This window comes from Phocoena phocoena, chromosome 1 (genome assembly GCF_963924675.1).
Source record: "Phocoena phocoena chromosome 1, mPhoPho1.1, whole genome shotgun sequence".
Taxonomy (NCBI): Eukaryota; Metazoa; Chordata; class Mammalia; order Artiodactyla; family Phocoenidae; genus Phocoena; species Phocoena phocoena.
In genome coordinates this window covers 9,274,820-9,294,075 of record NC_089219.1, presented here as the reverse complement: position 1 = coordinate 9,294,075, position 19,256 = coordinate 9,274,820, and the positions used below count along the sequence as shown (strand labels likewise).

General features: G+C 52.0%; 1 protein-coding gene across 1 annotated transcript; it reads right to left on the bottom strand.

Annotated features, from left to right (window-relative positions):
• Nucleotides 1-11,317: 11,317 nt before the first annotated feature.
• MIIP (migration and invasion inhibitory protein) lies at nucleotides 11,318-18,951 on the bottom strand. The gene is made up of 9 exons (XM_065893904.1): nucleotides 18,838-18,951; nucleotides 18,265-18,588; nucleotides 17,748-17,829; nucleotides 13,979-14,087; nucleotides 13,841-13,893; nucleotides 13,035-13,164; nucleotides 12,778-12,874; nucleotides 11,677-11,811; nucleotides 11,318-11,404 (listed from the first exon to the last, which is right to left on the bottom strand). The coding sequence occupies exons 1-9, from the start codon at nucleotides 18,949-18,951 to the stop codon at nucleotides 11,318-11,320; spliced, it is 1,131 nt and encodes a 376-aa protein (XP_065749976.1).
• Nucleotides 18,952-19,256: the final 305 nt, after the last annotated feature.

Sequence of the window (19,256 nt, the reverse complement as noted above, 5' to 3'; positions counted from 1 at the left end):
TCTGGAAGGGCCTTAGTGGTTTCCAGGCCTCTGACCCTTCCACCTCAGCCCAACAGAATTATTCTCACCCACCCAACTCTCCCAGACCTGCAGGCCTACGGGGGCACAGCTCAGCAGGGACACGGAGCCAGAGTCCTTTATCAATCATTTACTGGAGAAACTACCTAGAACTTTTCCCTTCACCCTCTCTCATTCCTGTGTTTCAGGCCAGATGAGGTAGACTGCCCCCAAAACAGGATCCCCATCCTGCAATACGCACATGAGCCCTTGTTTTCTCTCATATTTATTAAGCGTTTATTAAGCACTTACTAAGTGCCAGTTACTGCTCTAAGCATTTCATTACCTGATTGTCTCATTTACTCCTCAAAATACCCATATAATACTGTAGGTAGCATTATAACCTCCATCTTACAGATGAGGAAACCGAGGTTCAGAGAGGCCCACTGGCTTGCCCTCAACCCCAGGCCTCAGCTCCATGTCCAGTGCTCTGTTCACACAGCTGGCACCGGCCCCAGACAGATCCACGAGGGTGTTCTTTCATGCTCCTGACACTTGGGTGAGAGGAACCAGGGGAAGTTTGTCAGAGTTTTTGGGGAGTGGGAAGGATGGGCAGCTGGGCCTCCGTCTGGGCTGGGGTCTTCTGATCCTTTTGGTGCAGGAAGGGTCCCCCGCACCAGATCTGGGACCTGGAAAATTCTCAAAGCCCCGCCTCGCCTTCCCTCTCTGCTGAGACGTCACAGCTCCTGAGCCCTGGCCATCTGAGAACAGTCTCTTCACTTTGGGAGCTGGAGCCTAGCGCGCCTGGGTCCTTCTGGCGCCCTGCCCAACACAGGGCTTGGGGGTCTCTGTTGAATTTCAGGGGCTGTTGGGAGGGGCTCCTGGGGAGGGAGGGAGAAGCCTCATGGCTTGTGGCCACAGACAAAGAGGGCCCGAGGGAGAACACCGTGTGGTCAGGGCTCAGCCCGGTGCCACGACAGGGGGATGTCCCCAAAGGCCATCTAAGCCACCGTCAGTCACCTAGTCATCACTGGGGCCCAAGCTCATGCCACAGCATGGTCCCACAGGGCCCGGGTTTCTCCTCCCAACTACCTACACAGCCCCGGCCGGCCACCCTAACCACCTGGGGCGCTGGCCACAGGCAGGGTGCTGGTCACCACAGCCCCATCGGCTGCCTTAACCTCTCTGCTTCCTGGTGGGCAAAGCCCTAAACCCGGTGAGCTGACCGCTGGCACATCTGCTGCACTTGCTCTTAGCCCAGAAGGAAGGAGTAGCAGGGAGAGCCAGACTTTAAAGAAAATGACTTGATACGTTATTTCTGGTTCCCTTTTATCTCCCCAGGGAAGGCGTGAGCTCAACCAGGTGAATTCAGAGAGGGCAGGCCCCTGTGCCTGTTAGGGTGACATTAGTGTCATGACGGGGTGGGGTGGGGGGACAGGACGAGCTGATGACAATCGTGGTGTCTTATCGCCCTCTTCTCACGCCAGCCCATGGGAGCCCTCCGCCTGTCTGATCTCCTGTACCTCTCTCTCCCTGGCACTATCACCCTGCACAGGTGATGTCACTGAGCTAGAGGGGTGAGGTGACGTGCCCAAGGTCACATAGTCAGGAAGCAGGATTTTCTATCCTGCAAATTTAATGAATTGGATTATCGTTCTAACAGCATTTTTGTGAGGGCTTTAGGGTTTTCTATACATATCATATAACCTGCAAATAGAGTTTTACTTCTTCCCTTCCAGTTTAGATGCCCCAAACGGGGCAGAGGGTGGGGAGGGGGTCTGAACTCCAGTCCCTTTGAAGCCATGTTCTGAGCCCCTCTCCCAGGTCAGCCTTTCAGTGTGGCTCCCCAGTTGGACTGGCAAGGTTGGGGCAAGCCCAGCAGGAACTTTTGTTGCAACAAAATGTACATCCTCAGAAATCAGGATGCTATGTTCAAAAGGCACCTGGGGAAATGATTCTGGAAAATTCTGTGCTTTGTGTTTCCTGGGCCATGCACGGTCCACCTCCATGAGGTCATAGAAGCAGGAGTTGAATGGTCTCTCACCCCCTCCAGGGAAAGCCACCTCCTAGATGGCAATCAGGAGATGATTCTGTTCTTTGGGAAGCTGGAAGGGTCCCTTGGGAAGCCAGCTGGGGTTCGTTTGTCTTCACAGACTCCCCAATCTGCTCAGCAAGGGCCTGGAACCCACGGCTGCTGTTGGGTGAGGGAGTTGTCACAGCTGTCCCCAGTCACTCCCCACCTCCCATCCCAGAAGGCCAGACACCCCAGGGGGTGCTGGTGCTGAGCAAGACCCATGATAATCTGCCTGAGACGTAGGACAACATGATGTACTGAAAACCAGGAACAGCTGCAGCAGCTACCATGCACCCCCGGTGTCACATTCCTGGGACACACTCACTTCAGGTCCCTGAGCTGTGTGGCCTGTATCTTCCCAAGACCTGGGGGCTCATTCACTTGTTCATCCAACATCTATTTACTGAGCACCCGTCAAATGCCACATGCCGTGCTAGAACAGAGCCGAGGACAAGGCAGGCCTGGTTCCTGCCCTCGAGAAACATTACAGTTGAACATAATGGGATAGGATGGGGGTGCAGAGGTGGGACCTCTGACTCAGGTGCCTCAGCCAGTCCTGTGGGATCAGGGAAGGCCTCTGAGAAGCAGACATGGAAGCTGAGGACTGAGTAGGAGTTAAGGGGACAGAGAGAGCTTTGGGCAGAGGGAACAGGGTGGATGAAGACCCAGGGGGAACCAACAGGAATAAAGACACAGACCTACTAGAGAATGGACTTGAGGACACGGGGAGGGGGAAGGGTAAGCTGGGACGAAGTGAGAGAGTGGCATGGACATATAAATACTGCCAAACGTGAAATAGATAGCTAGTGGGAAGCAGCCGCATAGCACAGGGAGATCAGCTCAGTGCTCTGTGACCACCTAGAGGGGTGGGATAGGGAGGGTGGGAGGGAAGGAGACGCAAGAGGGAAGAGATATGGGAACATATGTATATGTATAGCTGATTCACTTTGTTATAAAGCAGAAACTAACACACCATTGTAAAGCAATTATACTCCAATAAAGATGTAAAAAAAAAAAAAAAAAAGCCAGAGAAAAGCTTCAGCAGGGCTGGAGCTTCACCTGGGAGGGTGCAAGAGGTGAGACCGGGAAGAGGGAAGCAGAGGTCAGGCCCTGCTCCAGTGTCCTTCCTGGCACTTCCTGCCGCATTTACAGGTGCAGGCTCATCTCAGCCCCCGCGCAGGCAGCAGGGGCTCACGGGGACGGTTCCTGTTGCTGCCATTGTGTGGTTTACCACTGCGTCCGCAGAGCCTGGCACAGAGCCTGGCACAGGAGGAGCCCAATGCATAGGCGGTGAGTGAATGAATGAGAGGACGGATGAATGAACGACCTGTGCGGGTCTGTGTCTCTGCTGTGAAACAAGTGACAGAGTCAGACCCTCTGTTCCTGTTTCTAAATGACGGGCACATCGATTTTGTCAGACGTAAGCGAATCTTGCTCTTTTTCCTTTGGGACGTATGCTAACAAACAAAAAACACTATTATTAAGCATGTAAGGTATCCAACCACAAGGGTCCTTGGGTTCAGAGAAATTAAAGCATCCTTCCCATCGCCTTCCTGATGCAGGTGGGAAATCAGGCTAGAGGGAAAAGCCAAGTCCTGAAATACAGTTCGGTCACTACTTTTGAGAAAACAGCAGGAAAAAAAAAAATCCAACTAAGAGAAAAATGCCGCCTCTGCTTAAATTCTGGCAGGGGATAGGGAGACACTAAAGCAATGAGCCTCATGGTTAGTAATTTAATAACACATGAGGGCTGGGATGGAGGACTGCAGTGTGCGAGGGGGTGGGTGCATCTGAGGGGCCCAGGGGTCCAGGGAAGGCCCTCTTGGAAGAAGAGACCCTCCAGCTGAGATATGCATCTGGAAGGAGTGAAGGTGGGGGATAAGAAGAGATCTGGGCAACCCCAAGTGAGAGAGAGAAGGCCGGGAAGAATTATGAATGGCTTGCAGGTACCTGGGAGGACAGCGGTGACAATCCTGGAACAGTGGGGAGCGTACAGGTGAGTGAGGCAGGGCTGGAGACTGGAAGCTCTGTGCAGGGGCCTCTCTGCCCATGACCTTCATTCTCGGGGCCCCTCAGGTTTGAAAAAGCCTATTCCCCAAAGAGCCTATTCATTCGGGGTGGCCCTGGAGAGGCAGCATGGGCAAGACAGAAGCTGGAAACCTTCTAAATTTTCAAAAGAACACGGGTCCTTCCAGAGAAACCACTTGACCTGATGATTTAAGGGACCCAGCACTGCAGTCTACACTTCTGTGGGAAAGAGACATTTCTATCTTATTCAAGCCGTTGCTCTTCCGGGTCAGCTAAACTTAGAAGGTGATCTCAGCTGTAAATTTCATCATTTTGTTTGATAGAAGCCTTCCAGATTCTCTTCTCCTTCTGGCCAAAGAATTTCTAACAAAACGCTGATTCCCACAGGCTTTCTGACTTAAAATCACATGTGGAACAACAACAGAAAACAAAAAACCCGACTCAAAAATGGGCAAAGGAGTTGAATAGACATTTCTCCAAAGAAGATATACAAATGGGGCCTATAAGCACGTGAAAAGATGCTCAACATCATTAACCATCATCAGGGAAATGCAATCAAAACTACAATAAAGGGCTTCCCTGGTGGCGCAGTGGTTGAGAGTCCGCCTGCCGATGCAGAGGACACGGGTTCGTGCCCCGGTCCGGGAGGATCCCACATGCCGCAGAGCATCTGGGCCCGTGAGCCATGGCCGCTGAGCCTGCGCGTCCGGAGGCTGTGCTCCGCAGCGGGAGAGGCCACAACAGTGAGAGGCCCGCGTACCGCAAAAAAAAAAAAAAAAAACTACAATAAATAAGATACCACGTCACACCCGTTAGGATGGCTATTATCAAAAAAAGCAGGAAATAAATGTTGGTGAGGATGTGGAGAAATTGGAACCTTTGTGCATCGCTGGTAGGAACATAAAATGGTGCAGCAGCTCCTATGGAAAACAGGAGGGTGGGTCTTCAAAAGATTAAACGTAGAATGACCATATGATCCAGCAATTCCTCTTCTAGGTTTATACCCCAAAGAATTGAAAGCAGGGGTTCAAACAGATATTTGTACACCCCTCAGAAAACTTAAGAAAACTGAAATCGTATCAAGCATCTTTTCCGACCAAAACGTTTTGAGATTAGAAATCGATTACAAGAAAAAAAATGGGGGCTTCCCTGGTGGCGCAGTCATGGAGAATCCGCCTGCCAATGCAGGGGACATGGGTTGGATCCCTGGTCTGGGAAGATCCCACATGCCGCGAAGCAACTAAGCCCATGTGCCACAACTACTGAGCCTGTGCTCTAGAGCCTGTGAGCCACAACTACTGAGCCCACATGCCACAACTACTGAAGCCCGTGCGCCTAGAGCCCATGCTCCACAATGAGAGAAGCCACCGCAATGAGAAGTCCATGCACTGCAACGAAGCCACAACTAGAGAAAGCCCACACGCAGCAACGAAGACCCAACACAGCCAAAAATAAATAAAAATTTTTTTTAAATAGTGTAAAAAATACAAACACATGGAGGCTAAATGTTGCACTGCTAAATAACCAAGAGATCCCTGAAGAAATCAAAGAGGAAATTAAAAAAATACATAGAAACAAATGACAACAAAAACATAATGACCCAAACCTATGGGGAGGAAGCAAAAGCAGTTCTAAGAGGGAAGTTTATAGCAATTCAATCTCACCTCAAGAAAAATCTCAAATAAACAATCTAACCTTATACCTAAAACAACTAGAGAAAGAAGAACAAAGAAAACCCAAAGTTAGTACAAGGAAATAAATCATAAAGGTCAGAGCAGAAATAAATCTAATAGAAACAAAGAAAACAATAGCAAAAATCAATAAAACTAAAAGTTGGTTCTTTGAGAAGATAAAATTGATAAACCTTTAGCCAGACTCATCAAGAAAAAAAGGGAGAGGACTCAAAATCAATAAAGTTAGAATTGAAAAAGGATAGATTACAACTGACACTGCAGAAATACAAAGGATCTTAAGAGACAACTACAAGCAACTACATGCCAATAAAATGGACAAGCTGGAAGAAATGGACAAATTCTTGGAAAGGTGCAACTTTCCAAGACTGAACCAGGAAGAATTAGAAAATATAAACAGACCAATCACAAGTAATGAAATTGAAACTGTAATTAAAAATCTTCTAACAAAAGTCCAAGACTAGATGGCTTCACAGGTGAATTCCATCAAACATTTAGAGAAGAGCTAACACCTATCTTTCTCAAACTCTTCCAAAAAATTGCTGAGGGAGGAACACTCCCAAACTCATTCTACGAGGCCACCATCACCCTGATACCAAAACCAGACAAAGAAATCACACAAAAAAAGAAAATTACAAACCAATGTTACTGACCAACATAGATGCAAAAATCCTCAACAAAATACTAACAAACAGAATCCAACAACACATTAAAAGGATCATACACCATGATCAGGTGGGATTTATCCCAGGGATGCAAGGATTCTTCAATATAAGCAAATCAATCAATGTGATAAACCATATTAACAAATTGAAGAATAAAAACCATACGATCATCTCAACAGATGCAGAAAAAGCTTTTGACAAAATTAAACACCCATTTATGATAAAACCTCTCCAGAAAGTGGGCATAGAGGGAACCTACCTCAACATAATAAAGGCCATATGTGACAAAACCCACAACAAACATCATTCCCAATGGTAAAAAACTGAAGGCATTTCCTCTAAGATCAGGAACAAGACAAGGATGTCCACTCTCACCACTATTATTCAACATAGTTTTGGAAGTCCTGACCACAGCAATCAGAGAAGAAAAAGAAATAAAAGGAACACAAATTGGAAAAGAAGAAGTAAAACTGTCACTGTTTGCAGATGACATGATACTATACATAAAGAATCCTAAAGATGCCACCAGAAAACTACTAGAGCTAATCAATGAATTTGGTAGTTTCAGGATACAAAATTAATGCACAGAAATCTCTTGCATTCCCATACACTAACAACAAAAGATCAGAAAGAGAAATTAAGGAAACAATCCCATTTACCATTGCAACAAAAGAATAAAATACCTAGAAATAAACCTACCTAAGGAAGTAAAAGACCTGTACTCAGAAAACTGTAAGAAGCTGATGAAAGAAATCAAAGATGACACAAACTGATGGAGAGATATAAAATGTTCTTGGATTAGAAAAATCAATATTGTGAAAATGACTATACTTCCCAAAGCAATCTACAGATTCAGTGCAATCCCTATCAAATTACCAATGGCATTTTTCACAGAATTAGAAAAAAATTTTACAGTTTGTATGGAAACACAAAAGACCCCAAATAGCCAAAGCAATCTTGAGAAACCAAAACAGAGCTGGAAGCATCAGGGACCCTGACTTCAGACTATACTACAAAGCTACAGTAATCAAGACAGTACGGTACTGGCACAAAAACAGAAATACAGATCAATGGAACAGGATAGAAAGCCCAGAGATAAACCCACGCACCTACGGTCACCTAATCTATGACAAAGGAGGCAAGAATATACAATGGAGGAAAGACAGCCTCTTCAGTAAGTGGTGCTGGGAAAAGTGGACAGCTACACGTAAAAGAATGAAAATAGAACACTACCTAAACACCATACACAAAAATAAACTCAAAATGGATTAAAGACCTAAATGTAAGACTGGACACTATAAAACTCTTAGAGGAAAACATAAGAACACACTTTGACATAAATCACAGCAAGATCTTCTTGACCCACCACGTAGAGTAATGAAAATAAAAACAAACAAATGGGACCTAATGAAACTTAAAAGCTTTTGCACAGCAAAGGAAACCATAAGATGAAAAGACAACCCTCAGAATGGGAGAAAATATTTGCAAATGAAGCAATGGACAAAGGATTAATCTCCAAAGTATACAAATAGCTCATGCAGCTCAATGCCAAAAAAACCAAACAACCCAATCAAAAAATGGGTGGAAAACCTAAATAGACATTTCTCCAAAAAAGACATACAGGTGGCCAAGTGGCACATGAAAAGACGCTCAACATCACTAATTATTAGAGAAATGCAAATCAAAACTGCAATGAGGGATCACCTCACAACAGTCAGAATGGCCATCATCAAAAAATCTACAAACAATAAATGCTGGAGAGGGTGTGGAAAAAAGGAACCCTCTTTTTGGTGGGAATGTAAACTGATACAGCCACTGTGGAGAACAGTATGGAGGTTCCTTAAAAAGCAAAAAATAGAACTACCATATGACCAAGCAATCCCACTACTGGGCAGATACCCTGAGAAAACCATAATTCAAAAAGACAGATGTACCCCAATGTTCATTGCAGCACTACTTACAATAGCCAGGTCACAGAAACAACCTAAATGTCCATCGACAGATGAATGGAAAAAGATGTGGTACATATATGCAATGGAATATTACTCAGTCATAAAAAGGAATGAAATTGGGTCATCTGTAGAGATGTGGATGGACCTAGAGCCTGTCATACAGAGTGAAGTAAGTCAGAAAGAGAAAAACAAATATCATATATTAACATATATATGTGGGATCTAGAAAAATAGTACAAATGAACCTATTTTCAGGGCAGGAATAGAGACACAGATGTAGAGAACGGACGTGTGGACACAGGGCGGGGTTAGGGGAGGGTGGGATGAATTGGGAGATTAGACTGACATAAATACACTACCATGTGTAAAATGGATAGCTAGTGGGAACCTGCTGTATAGCACAGGGAGCTCAACTCAGTGCTCTGTGATGACCTAGCTGCGGGGATGGGGGGAATGGAGGGAGGTCCAAGAGGGAGGGGACATATGTATACATTATGTACAATAACAAAAGGTGGAAGTGACCCAAAGGTCCATCGGCAGATGAATGGATAAACAAGATGCAGTAGATCCATACAAGGAAATTTTTTTTTAAATAAATTTATTTTTTTGGCTGCGTTGGGTCTTTGTTGCTGCGCCCGGGCCTTCTCTAGTTGCGGCGGGCAGGGGCTACTCTTCATTGTGGTGTGCGGGCTTCTCACTGTGGTGGCTTCTCTTGCTGGGAGCATGGGCTCTAGGCGTGCGGGCTTCAGTAGTTGTGGCATGCAGGCTCTAGAGCGCAGGCTCAGTGGTTGTGGCACACGGGCTAAGTTGCTCCGCGGCATGTGGGATCTTCCCAGACCAGGGCTCGAACCCGTGTCCCCTGCATTGGCAGGCGGATTCTTAACCACTGCGCCACCATGGAAGCCCCGAAATACTTTCCAGTCTTAAAAAGGAAGGAAATTCTGGCACTTTACAACATAAACCCTGAGGGCATTATGCTAAATGAAAGAAGCCGAATAAGAAACAAAAGACATACTGCATGATTCCAGTTGTATGAGGTCCCTAGAGTAGTCACATTCATAGAGAAAGTAGAATGGTGGTTGCCAGAAGCTGGGAGGGGAAAATAGGGAGTTAGTGTTTAATCTGTATTGAGTTCCAGTTTTGCAAGAAGAAAAAAATTCTGGGGATGGTTGGTGGTGATGGTTGCACAGCAATGTAAACGGACTTAGGGCCACTGAACCACACATATGAAAGTGGTAAATTTTGTTATGCCTTACACTACCGAAAATAAATTTTTAAAAATTAATTAAAAAACTTACATGTGGAAGAGACTTTGTTTCTTCAGGTGCTAGAATCAAGTGGCAAACCATGACCTGCTGCTGAAATCTGCCCAGACTTTGGATCAGAGGCATTTGAACTTGAAAGCCTCTGGAGGGGATGCATGCTTGCCAGGTGGCCCCGAGTCCCCCACTCCCAGTCACCTTACTCGCCTGGCTACTGAAGGCGTTGGAGGCTGGAACCCCAGATGGCGCAAGGGAAGACTTCTAGGCGAGAGCTCGTAGTGTCTGTTTATTTTGCCTCGCGGGAACAGAGCTGGTGAAGTACGGATGTGGAGGACAGTAACACTCACCCAATACCCCATGAGCCCCCTCCATGTCCCAACTCCTTGTGGCTAGTTCTGGCCAATGAACCACGAGCAGAAGTGACCTGTGTGTCATTTCTGGGCTCAAGCAACTGGTGATGTCCCCCCACAGTGGAGCCTCCACTGGCCTGGGTCCCCAAAAGACGATGTCAAAACAGAGGCCCCACGTGACCCATGACAGACAGGTAGTGCGAGCGAGTCAGCAAGAAAGAGGCCTTTACGTCAAACCACTGGGATTTGGGGGTTAATTTGTTACCGTGGCATAACCTCGCTTATCCTAATATGTGCTGTGCTGGATGGGGAAAGGTGTTCTCAGCTTCACAAGCTCCAGGTGGGAGCCACGGACCACAGCCATAGTTCCACGGCTCTAAGCCAGAAACCTCAGAAAAAGCACATGCCTTCCCTGGGCTTAGGTTCCCCAGCTATTCCATTTGTACCTAAAAATCAGGAATTTCATATCGTTCAACCTATGGGAGTATAAAGACAGGTGCTGCTTACTAATCTAGGAGGGCAGATCTGGGCTCTTGGCCAACCTTGCCTCTGACTCCAACCCTCCTGGCCCTGTTTCCCCATGTGTCCCTGACGGAGTTCTAGATCACCCGTGGCTTCTAGGGCTGGGCTAGAGATGGGAGTGAAGGAGCCACCTGGCCCAGGGACTTCAAGAGAGTCCCTCCATCACTGGACCCCAGTGTCAGGGGCCAAGAATAAGGGGAGAGCTCACTCATTCCCCACTGTCACAGCTTCAGCCTCATCCACAGGGAACAGCCTGAGACCCCAAGCCCCTTGCTGAGATGGATTTTTAACGCTCACCTTGGCCTCAGCCTTACTCTGGGGAGCCTCACCCCCACCTGTCTGGTGGGGAGGCCACCTACCCAGAGTTAGAAGCTGCACAAAGAGCCACACTCAGGGCGCTGGATCCACCCTGCCCAGCACAGGTTGTCAGAGGTGTCCTTCTGCAAGTGAGGGGGGCAGGCCGAGGCCAGGGCACCTCTAGGGCTCTGAGGGCATCAGCAGGACAGAGCCGGCACATGTGGGAATCTGGAGCTGCAGGGAGTGCTGAGCTTTATTTACAAACGTGTCACAGAAGCCCCTCTTCCCAACCCCAGGGTCTCGTCTGTCCCCAGGAAGGAGACAGGCCTGAGGCCACCCACCGGCCCAGCCTAGGAAGGTAGGGCCAGAGTCCACCTCCAGCTGAGGCTGGGCAAAGCTCCCCTCTCGTGGGCGCCCCTGCCGGAGGAGAGAGGCTGAAACGACGGTAGGGGCACTGTCCACCTCCCAGTGGCCAGTCCTCAGGGCTTCGGCCGGGCGGCACGGGGCTGGGGCACGGAGGGTTCTGACCAGATTAGGGTGGGGGCTGGGACCCGCGTTGGCACGGCCTGGAGAGTGAAGGGAAGGGTGTCAGGGGGGCCTCTTTGGGGGCAGCCTCATCCCCTTCTGGATCTCAGAGTTGGGGTCACCTTCCAGGGTGGGGTGGGGTAGCCAGCAGGCAGCAGTGGTGCCTGGAGAGGTGCCATGGGTCAGGGCCAGGGAACCCCACAGAGAGACGTTTCCAGGCTCTGCACTCCTACCCCAATCCTGCCCTCCAGGACTCTGCGGTCCCCAGGCTGCTCCAAGGCATCTGTCTCTCCCAGGGCACCCTGGACCGTACCCGGTGAGAAGGGCTGGTGGCTGACAGCTTCCAACGTTGGGCCTCAGAAGAGACACTGGACCAGAGGTCCAGGCTCTTGGGGGCTGAGCTTTTCTCAGACTTCGGAGGAAGAATGTCCCAGCCCAGCAGGCAGTGCTGTGGAGAGCAAAGGGTTAAGGTGCCTGGCCTGGAGCGGGGCTCCCCACTGACTGGGCACACCCCAGGGAGGGGCTGTACCTCTCCCCTTGGACTGGCAGCATCCTCTAGGACAGGGCTGTGTCCCCCATGAGGGTGAAGGGGCCCCCCGATCACAGTGTCCCCCACGGATTGAGGCTCCCCGAGGGCAGGGGTCTTATCCACCACTGTTACCCCAGGCCTCCCTTTCCTAACCCTGCTGACCCAGGCCCTGGGCCCCGACCACAGATGGGTGGAGGGAAGGCCGTGGACGCTAATGGAGCACGTCCTGTGTACCAAGTTCTGCCCCAAGCCCTCGATAGGTATTGACTCAATGACCTGTCCCTTGTCCACCCCATGAGCCTGAGGATAGTATGTTGTGCCCATTTTACAGAGGAGCAAACTGACTTTCCTCAGTACCCCTTCTCCTCCCCGCAACCCCAGCACCTCCGGACTCCACTGGGACTGAGTGGGGTCCCCAGTGACCCCTGTCCTACCCAGGAGACACAAAGGACCTAGGTTGAAATCCCAGCTCTTCCATCCCGCTGACCTTGGACAAGTCACCTCCCCTCTGCCTCAGTCTCCTCATCTGTAAAGTGGGATAACAGTAGTACCTGCACTCTCGGTTGCTGTGGCTCCACGAGACAATCGCCCTAAGCACTGTGCATGTGGCCACAAGAGCGCAAGAAACGGGGCCCGTGGGCACTAGGCCAATGCACTGCACGGGCAGGCAGTCCTCCTGGAAGCCAGGCGCTGGGTGGGGAGCCCGGCCTCCCTCAGGGAACAAGCACGGTACACATGACATGAGTGGCCCAGCCCTAACTCCAGAGACTTCGGTCCTTCAGCCCAGCCTCGCTATTGGCCTTAGGACAGTCCCTGGCCCTCTGGGCCTCAGGAGACGTCCAGAGACCTGAGCCAGACAGGGGACAGCCCCAAGGCCATCCTCACCCGGGGCAGCGCCAGCGTGTCGGAGGCGTCGAAGCTCTTCCGCCGGTGGATGCGGTACCGGTGCGGGGGGTCCAGGACAGACAGCGGGATGCTCACCCTGGTGGGGGTAATAGTGGGGGCATTGCTGCAGGCGCCTCCAGGCCGCTGTGGCCCATCCTGCCCTCCCTCAAAACCACAGGCCCCAGGCTCTGCTCTCGTCCTCAGCTGCGGCTGCCCCTACAGCTCCCCCCGGTGTCCTGCCTACTCTGGCCACTCACCTGACCTGCGCTGGCTCTGCCAGGGTCTCTGGACCCCGCTGGCCCCGTGGTGTCCGGCACAGGCGGCAGGGGGTGCGGGGATCCGAAGGCACCAGAAACAGGCGCCGGTTGACACAGTAACAATACACACCTGTGAGATCCGTGAGACGCAGAAGCCCCCCTCAGCCAGGGAACCTAGGTCCCTGGACCCCAACCACGCAGGCTCGCCCACGTGTACACAGAGCATGCACACGCACACGTGCTCACATGCAACAACACTGAGCACCGCCTTCTACTCAAGCGTGACACACACGTGCACATGCCAGCAACTTCACACGTGCAAATGTCACCGTGCAAACACAAAGCACGGCTTCGTAGTCGTATCTGTGGACACACAGGAACGTGCCTACACTTGTAATCACACGGCGCACACACACGTGCATCCATAGGAACATGCCTCACACACATATGTACACACCGTATGCTGCTCGTGCAAACCCACAGCAAAGACTTGGGTGCCCACGTGACAGAGCTGGGACACCACCCCCCCCCCGCCCGCCCAGACGACCCTGTGTGGAGAGGAGGGGGAGGGAGTGGGGACACATGGGAAAATGAGGCAGCTGGGAGAAAACGGAAGGCGCGGACGAGGGGCGAGGTGGATAGCTCAGGGCAGGCCCTGTTCCCCCTGAGGCCAGGCCTCAGCTCACCCCAGGCTCGCGGCCCCCCTGCCCGGACCCCAGGCCTCCCTCCCCCCCGTCCCCAGCTGCCTCCCCAGGCCCCCAAGCCTTAGCTGGGCTACGGGGCGGCCGCCGAGCGTTTCCACTCACATTCGTGGTCCCCCTCCGCAGCACTACTCTCCTGCAGGCCTAGGAACTGGGATCTGTGAGGGCGAGAGGGTGAGCAGGCCAGGGTGACACAGTCCCTGAGCCCGCCGCCCTGCCCGCCCCGCGCCTGCCTCCGCTCACTCAGGGTCACTGCAAATACACTCCTCCTTGTTGGCTTCCCGGAACTTCTGCAGCTTCGAGAAGAAGGCCTCGGGCTTGCTGGTGACGGGAGAGCTATTGTCCGGAGACCCTGGAGCGGGCAACACACAAAGGAGCTGCTGCGTGGCCAAGACTCAGGGGAAGCTGGGCACTGGCACCCCAGACCACCTGCTTTGACCCCACCATACCTCGTACAGACCTGGAGGGGACCCACCACTCATGTGACTGTTGGTTTTGTCTCGTGTCTGTCTACCCTCATGCATATCCAATCGTCCACGCAAAAAATATTTATAGAGCCCCTACTACGGGCCAGACGCTGTTCTACGTGCTGGGGAAAGAACAGCTACCTGGACAAAGCCCCTACCCTCGTGAGGCTTACTTTCTAATGTGGCAACAGACGAACTAATCACCAAAGAAACCTGTAATACAACATTGAGGGGTGACACCTGCCAGGAAATAAAAGAGAGTCAGGAGGGACTTCCCTGGTGGTCGAGTGGTTGAGAATCTGCCTTCCAACGCAAGGGACGCGGGTTTGATCCCTGGTCAGGGTACTAAGATCCCACATGCCACGGGGCAACTAAGCCCACGTGCCGCAACTACTGAGCCTGCACGCCACAACTAGAGAGAGAGAAGCCTGTGCACCGCAATGAGGAGCCCGCGTGCCACAACTAAGACCCGACGCAGCCCAAAATAATAAATAAATAAATAAAAGAGAGTCAGAAAACTGAACTTGGTAGGGCAGGGGAGCCAGAGGAAGTTTCCCTGAGGAGGCGACACCTGAGCAGAGACCTGACGAAGGGAGGGAGGGAGCCGTGGGGACATCCCAGGCAGACAGAAGAGCAAATGCAAAGGCCCTGGGGCAGCTGTGGTTGGTATGTTTGAGGAACACCCAGGAGGTAAAAATAGGTGTAGGGGTGAGGGTGGAGGAGATGAGGCTGGGAAGCCAGCGGTGGGTTTGGGGACAAGGAGTGACACAATCAGATCAGCCATGTACTTTTATAGGACCCCCCTTCTGGCTGCTGCAAGGTGAGGGGAAGCAGGGGCACCAGTTAGAAGGCTACTGCAGGCATCCTGGTGGAGACAAACAGTAAAATTCTAGAAATATGTGGAAGGCAGGACTACCAGGATGCACAGTGTGTGAAGAGGAGAGGAAAATATCAAGGCTGATCTCAAGATTATGGCCATTAGCTCCATAAATGGAGTTGCCACTAACAGAGATAGAACAGACTGCAGGAGGACCAGGTGGGGTGGAAATCAGGACCTTGATTTTGGACCTGAGATTAGTCTAACACACCTAATGAGCTCTGCAGAGAAGAAAGCCAGATATACAAGTCTGGAATTCAGAGGAGCAGCACGGGTAGAGATAAAGTCAGGGAGAAGAGAGCATGGAGAGCCTCGGCACTGAGGGGGGGCCTCTGGAATTTGGAACAAGGAAGTGGATCCAGCAGAGACTGGACAGAGCAGCCACGGAAGTGGGGAAGAGCCAGTGGGGGGGCCCGGGCCTGGAAGTCAGAAGAAGAAAGAGCTTCGGGGAGGAGGGTGTGGCCGCTGTGTCCACGCTACCCAGGGGCCAAGAAAGCTCTGGACTGAGCACTGAGCCGGGAGCTGGCAATGCAGAGGTCACTGCTGACTCGGCTGAAGACAGCGTCAGAGGGTGTCAGGGGCTGAAGCCCAGTTTAAGAAAAAGTCAGGGAGAGAAACTGGAGACAGCGAGCCTAGATGGCCCTTTTGAGGAGTTTTGCTATAAAGAAAAGCAGAGAACACGGGCAGTAACTAGAAGCAAAGGCAAGATATAAAGGGAGCGATGCTTCCTCAGGATGGGACATCACAGACTGCAGCTTTACCCCTGAGCAGCTGTGAGACTTTGCTAAGTCTTTCAGTCTCTTGATGCCTCATCTGCCTTCTCATCTGCCAGTGGGGACAGTAACAGCAACCACCTAATCAGATCATTGTGAGAAGTTAAGGAGTGAATGGGAGCGAAGCAGAGGAAAGCTCTTGGCACAGGGCCCGGCACATAATAAGCACTCACTGAAATCAATTGTCATTAATATTCCCTGGTGTTTGTATACTGACAGGGCAGAGTGATGGTGGAGGAAGGGGAGGAGAGAATTACAGGGAAAAAAACCCTCTGGGAGGGACTTCCCTGGTGGCGCAGTGGTTAAGAATCCGCCTGTCAATGCAGGGGACACGGTTTTCAGCCCTGGTCTGGGAACACCGCGCATGCCGCGGAGCAACTAAGCCATGCGCCACAACTACTGAGCCCGCGCGCCGCAACTACTGAAGCCCGCGCGCCTAGAGCCCGCGCTCCGCAACAAGAGAAGCCACTGCAGTGAGAAGTCCGCGCACCGCAACGAAGAGTAGCCCCCGCTCGCCACAACTAGAGAAAGCCTGCGTGCAGCAACAAAGACCCAACGCAGCCAAAAATTAATTAATTAATTAAAAAAAAAAAACCTCTGGGAGCCAAGAAGGGATGGGGCCCAAGCACACAAATGCAGGGACAGGACGGGGGCTCAGAAAGGGGGGAGAGAGGCGTGCGCGCGCACACACACACACTCACACACGGCAGGCAGTGGGCAGCCGCCTCTACTTTCCTAGAGACAGGAAGCAAAGCAGTGAGCTGGCAGTCAGGGAAGTCCTTGGGATGGGGCCTGTGTCCCCACCACCGCAGGGTCTCAGCAGCCCCATGGAGCACCTGCCTTGCGGCAGCAACTCAACTTCTCTGTACACCAGTTTCCTCCTTTGTGAAAGTGAGGGTCCGATAGCACCAACCTCCTAGGGCCGCCCACTCACTCACTCAGCCAGCGTTGGCTGAGGGCCTACTACGTTCCGGGCACCGTTCTAGGCTCAGACTCGGGGAGCACAGCAACAAAAAAGATGGCCAGACCCCTGCTCCAATAGAGCTTATAGTCCACCGGAGAAGTCAGACAAGAAACAAGCAAACAAGATGACTTCTGAGAATGAATGAATGATACGAGGAACATACAAACGGCTGATGCAATAGGCAAGGATGCAGGTGTGGTGGCCCTACAACGTTGTGCTCATGCAAGGCCTACCATTTGAGCTGAACACTCAGTGACGAAAAGGAACCAGCAGGTGTGAACCTGGGGAAGTGCATTCAAAGCAAAGGGCACAGCAAGTGCAAAGGCCCCAAGGTGGCCGTGAGCATGGCAGGTTCAAGGACCAGCAAGCAGGCCGGCGTGAGGAGTCAGAAGGTAGATGGTTAAGAGGCCATGTCACGGGGCCAAGCAGAAGCCAGATCACACCTCAAAACTCTAGATAAGGATTTCAGATTTTACTCTAAGTGCTAAGTACTCTGAGTGACATGATCTGATTCCCGTGTTTAAACATTAGTTCTGGCTGCTGTGCCGAAAATGGATGATAATGGGGGTGAAAGAGGCCAGAGGGAGACCAGCCAGGAAGCCACTGAGGTTGCTGGGGGAGAGGGGGGATGGACAGTAAAACATAAAAAGATGACACGCATACAGAGTTTCACAGAGGCCTGGCACACGATAAATGCCAAAAAAATATGGCAGCTCTGATTCGTTCATTCATTCAACAAACACTCGGTGAGCACCATCTCTGTGCCTGTCACTGTGCCAAGGGCCGAGACAGGAGACGCGGTACTGAAGGTGCTCATCGAGGGGGGTGAAACAGTCGGAGAAAGAGCAGCAGCGCCCGCTGGGGGCGCAGGCAGGTGCAGAAGCAAGCTGGGGCCTCCACCCGCGTCCCTGGGCACGGGGGCCAGCCACACCTGCAATCCAGTCGTAGCCCAGGCACGGTCTGAGGCGCCAGCTCTTCTCAGGCACTGGAGACTCCTTGTTGGTCACTCTCGGCTGAGGAGGGAGGCAAAGAGGGGCAAGGGCTAGGCCAGCAGGCCTGGCCCAAAGGAGGTCCCACCTTGCAGGGAGGAAAAGGGCTGTGTCTTAACTCATACCCTGACATGGGCCCCAGGGCTCAGCCGAGGGCTTGGGGGCTGGAGGACAAGAGTTTGGCCCCCACCCTGCTCCACGTGTGACTTTGAACAAGTCTGTCTTCTGAACGCCCGTCTTCCCATCTGCATAATGGGGCTGGTCACCTTCTTCCCAAAGTGCTGTCTGAGAAACTAATGGCCACAAGTTATCAAGCACTTAGGCTGAGCTGGACTTGACTCACGGTACCTCCCAGGAGCCTCACCCTGGAAGGGAGGCTGCCCATGAGTGCATCTGTCAGGGGGGAAACTGAGGCTCAAGGAAGTGCCCATCAGTGGATGCTCCACTCGCCCACATTACCTCGGACAGCTTGCTCCGTTGAGCCAGGAGGGACTTCAGGGCCTGTGCCTCCTGGGTGTCTAGACTCTCCAGCTCTGCTGAAAGCTCTGGGTCGCTCGAGTCTGAGGTGGCCAGCAAGGGAGCCGAGCGGGGCCTCAGTGGGCCCGGGGACTCCTGGTGGAGGCACTTGGCAGGTGGAAGAGAGACCACCCCGGAGCTGGCCCCGTCCCTATCACAGGGGTCACCTTGGTGGGCATCCTGTGGGGAGGCTCTCGAGGCCACTGAGGACGTCTCTTGGGATGACGGCATCTCTGAGTTGTAGCTGCTGCTGGAGCCCAGGCTTGACTGGAACAGAGAGGCCAGTTCACCCAGCCATCTACCCAGCTGGCCTGCACTGGGCATGAAGGCCTGGACCTCACCCTTGCTCCAGCCTCTGCATGTCCCAGGCCAGTCCCTTCCCACGCTGGGCCTCACTCAGTTTTCTCATCATCAGTAAAATGGGCATGCTGCACGAGAGGACCCGGAAGCCCTGGATTCTGACCTGAGGGTTAGGCAGCCCCTCCCTCACTCCGGGGACTCGGCCAAGGCGCTTACCTCTGAGGCTGCCTTGGCCACGGACCGCCGCACGGCATCCTGTCCGACCCACAGCTGCCTCAGGAGCTCCAGGTTGAGCTGCCGTAGCTGTGCCAGATCTCTGGTCTCCACCATCCCAGGCGTATCCACTGGCTTCCCACGACAGGTGTCACCAACTCCCGGGCCATAGAGTGCCCTCACGGCCAAGTTCTCCTACCTGAAGCCAAGACAGACAGCACGACATAGCGCTGAGGAGGCTGCCCTGCAGAGCCAGAGGCCGGGGTTCAAATCCCCACTTTGATACTCCCTAACTGTGCAGCCTCAGACAAGTTATTTAACCTCTCTGTGCCTCAGTTTCCTCATCTGCCAAACAGATGATAACAGCATTGACCTCATAAGACTGTTGTAAGGATTAAAGGAGATAATGTACATTAAATGCT

What these genes read in the sequence shown, in the direction of transcription:
- MIIP (XM_065893904.1), bottom strand. Translation starts at nt 18,951, where the DNA reads ATGGTGGAGACCAGAGATCTGGCACAGCTACGGCAGCTCAACCTGGAG. An exon ending in TGTATTTGCAGTGACCCTGA is followed by an intron (nt 13,894 to 13,978) that starts GTGAGCGGAGGC and finishes TCGCCCTCACAG; the next exon opens with ATCCCAGTTCCTAGGCCTGC. An exon ending in TGCGGAGGGGGACCACGAAT is followed by an intron (nt 13,165 to 13,840) that starts GTGAGTGGAAAC and finishes CGGATCTCACAG; the next exon opens with GTGTGTATTGTTACTGTGTC.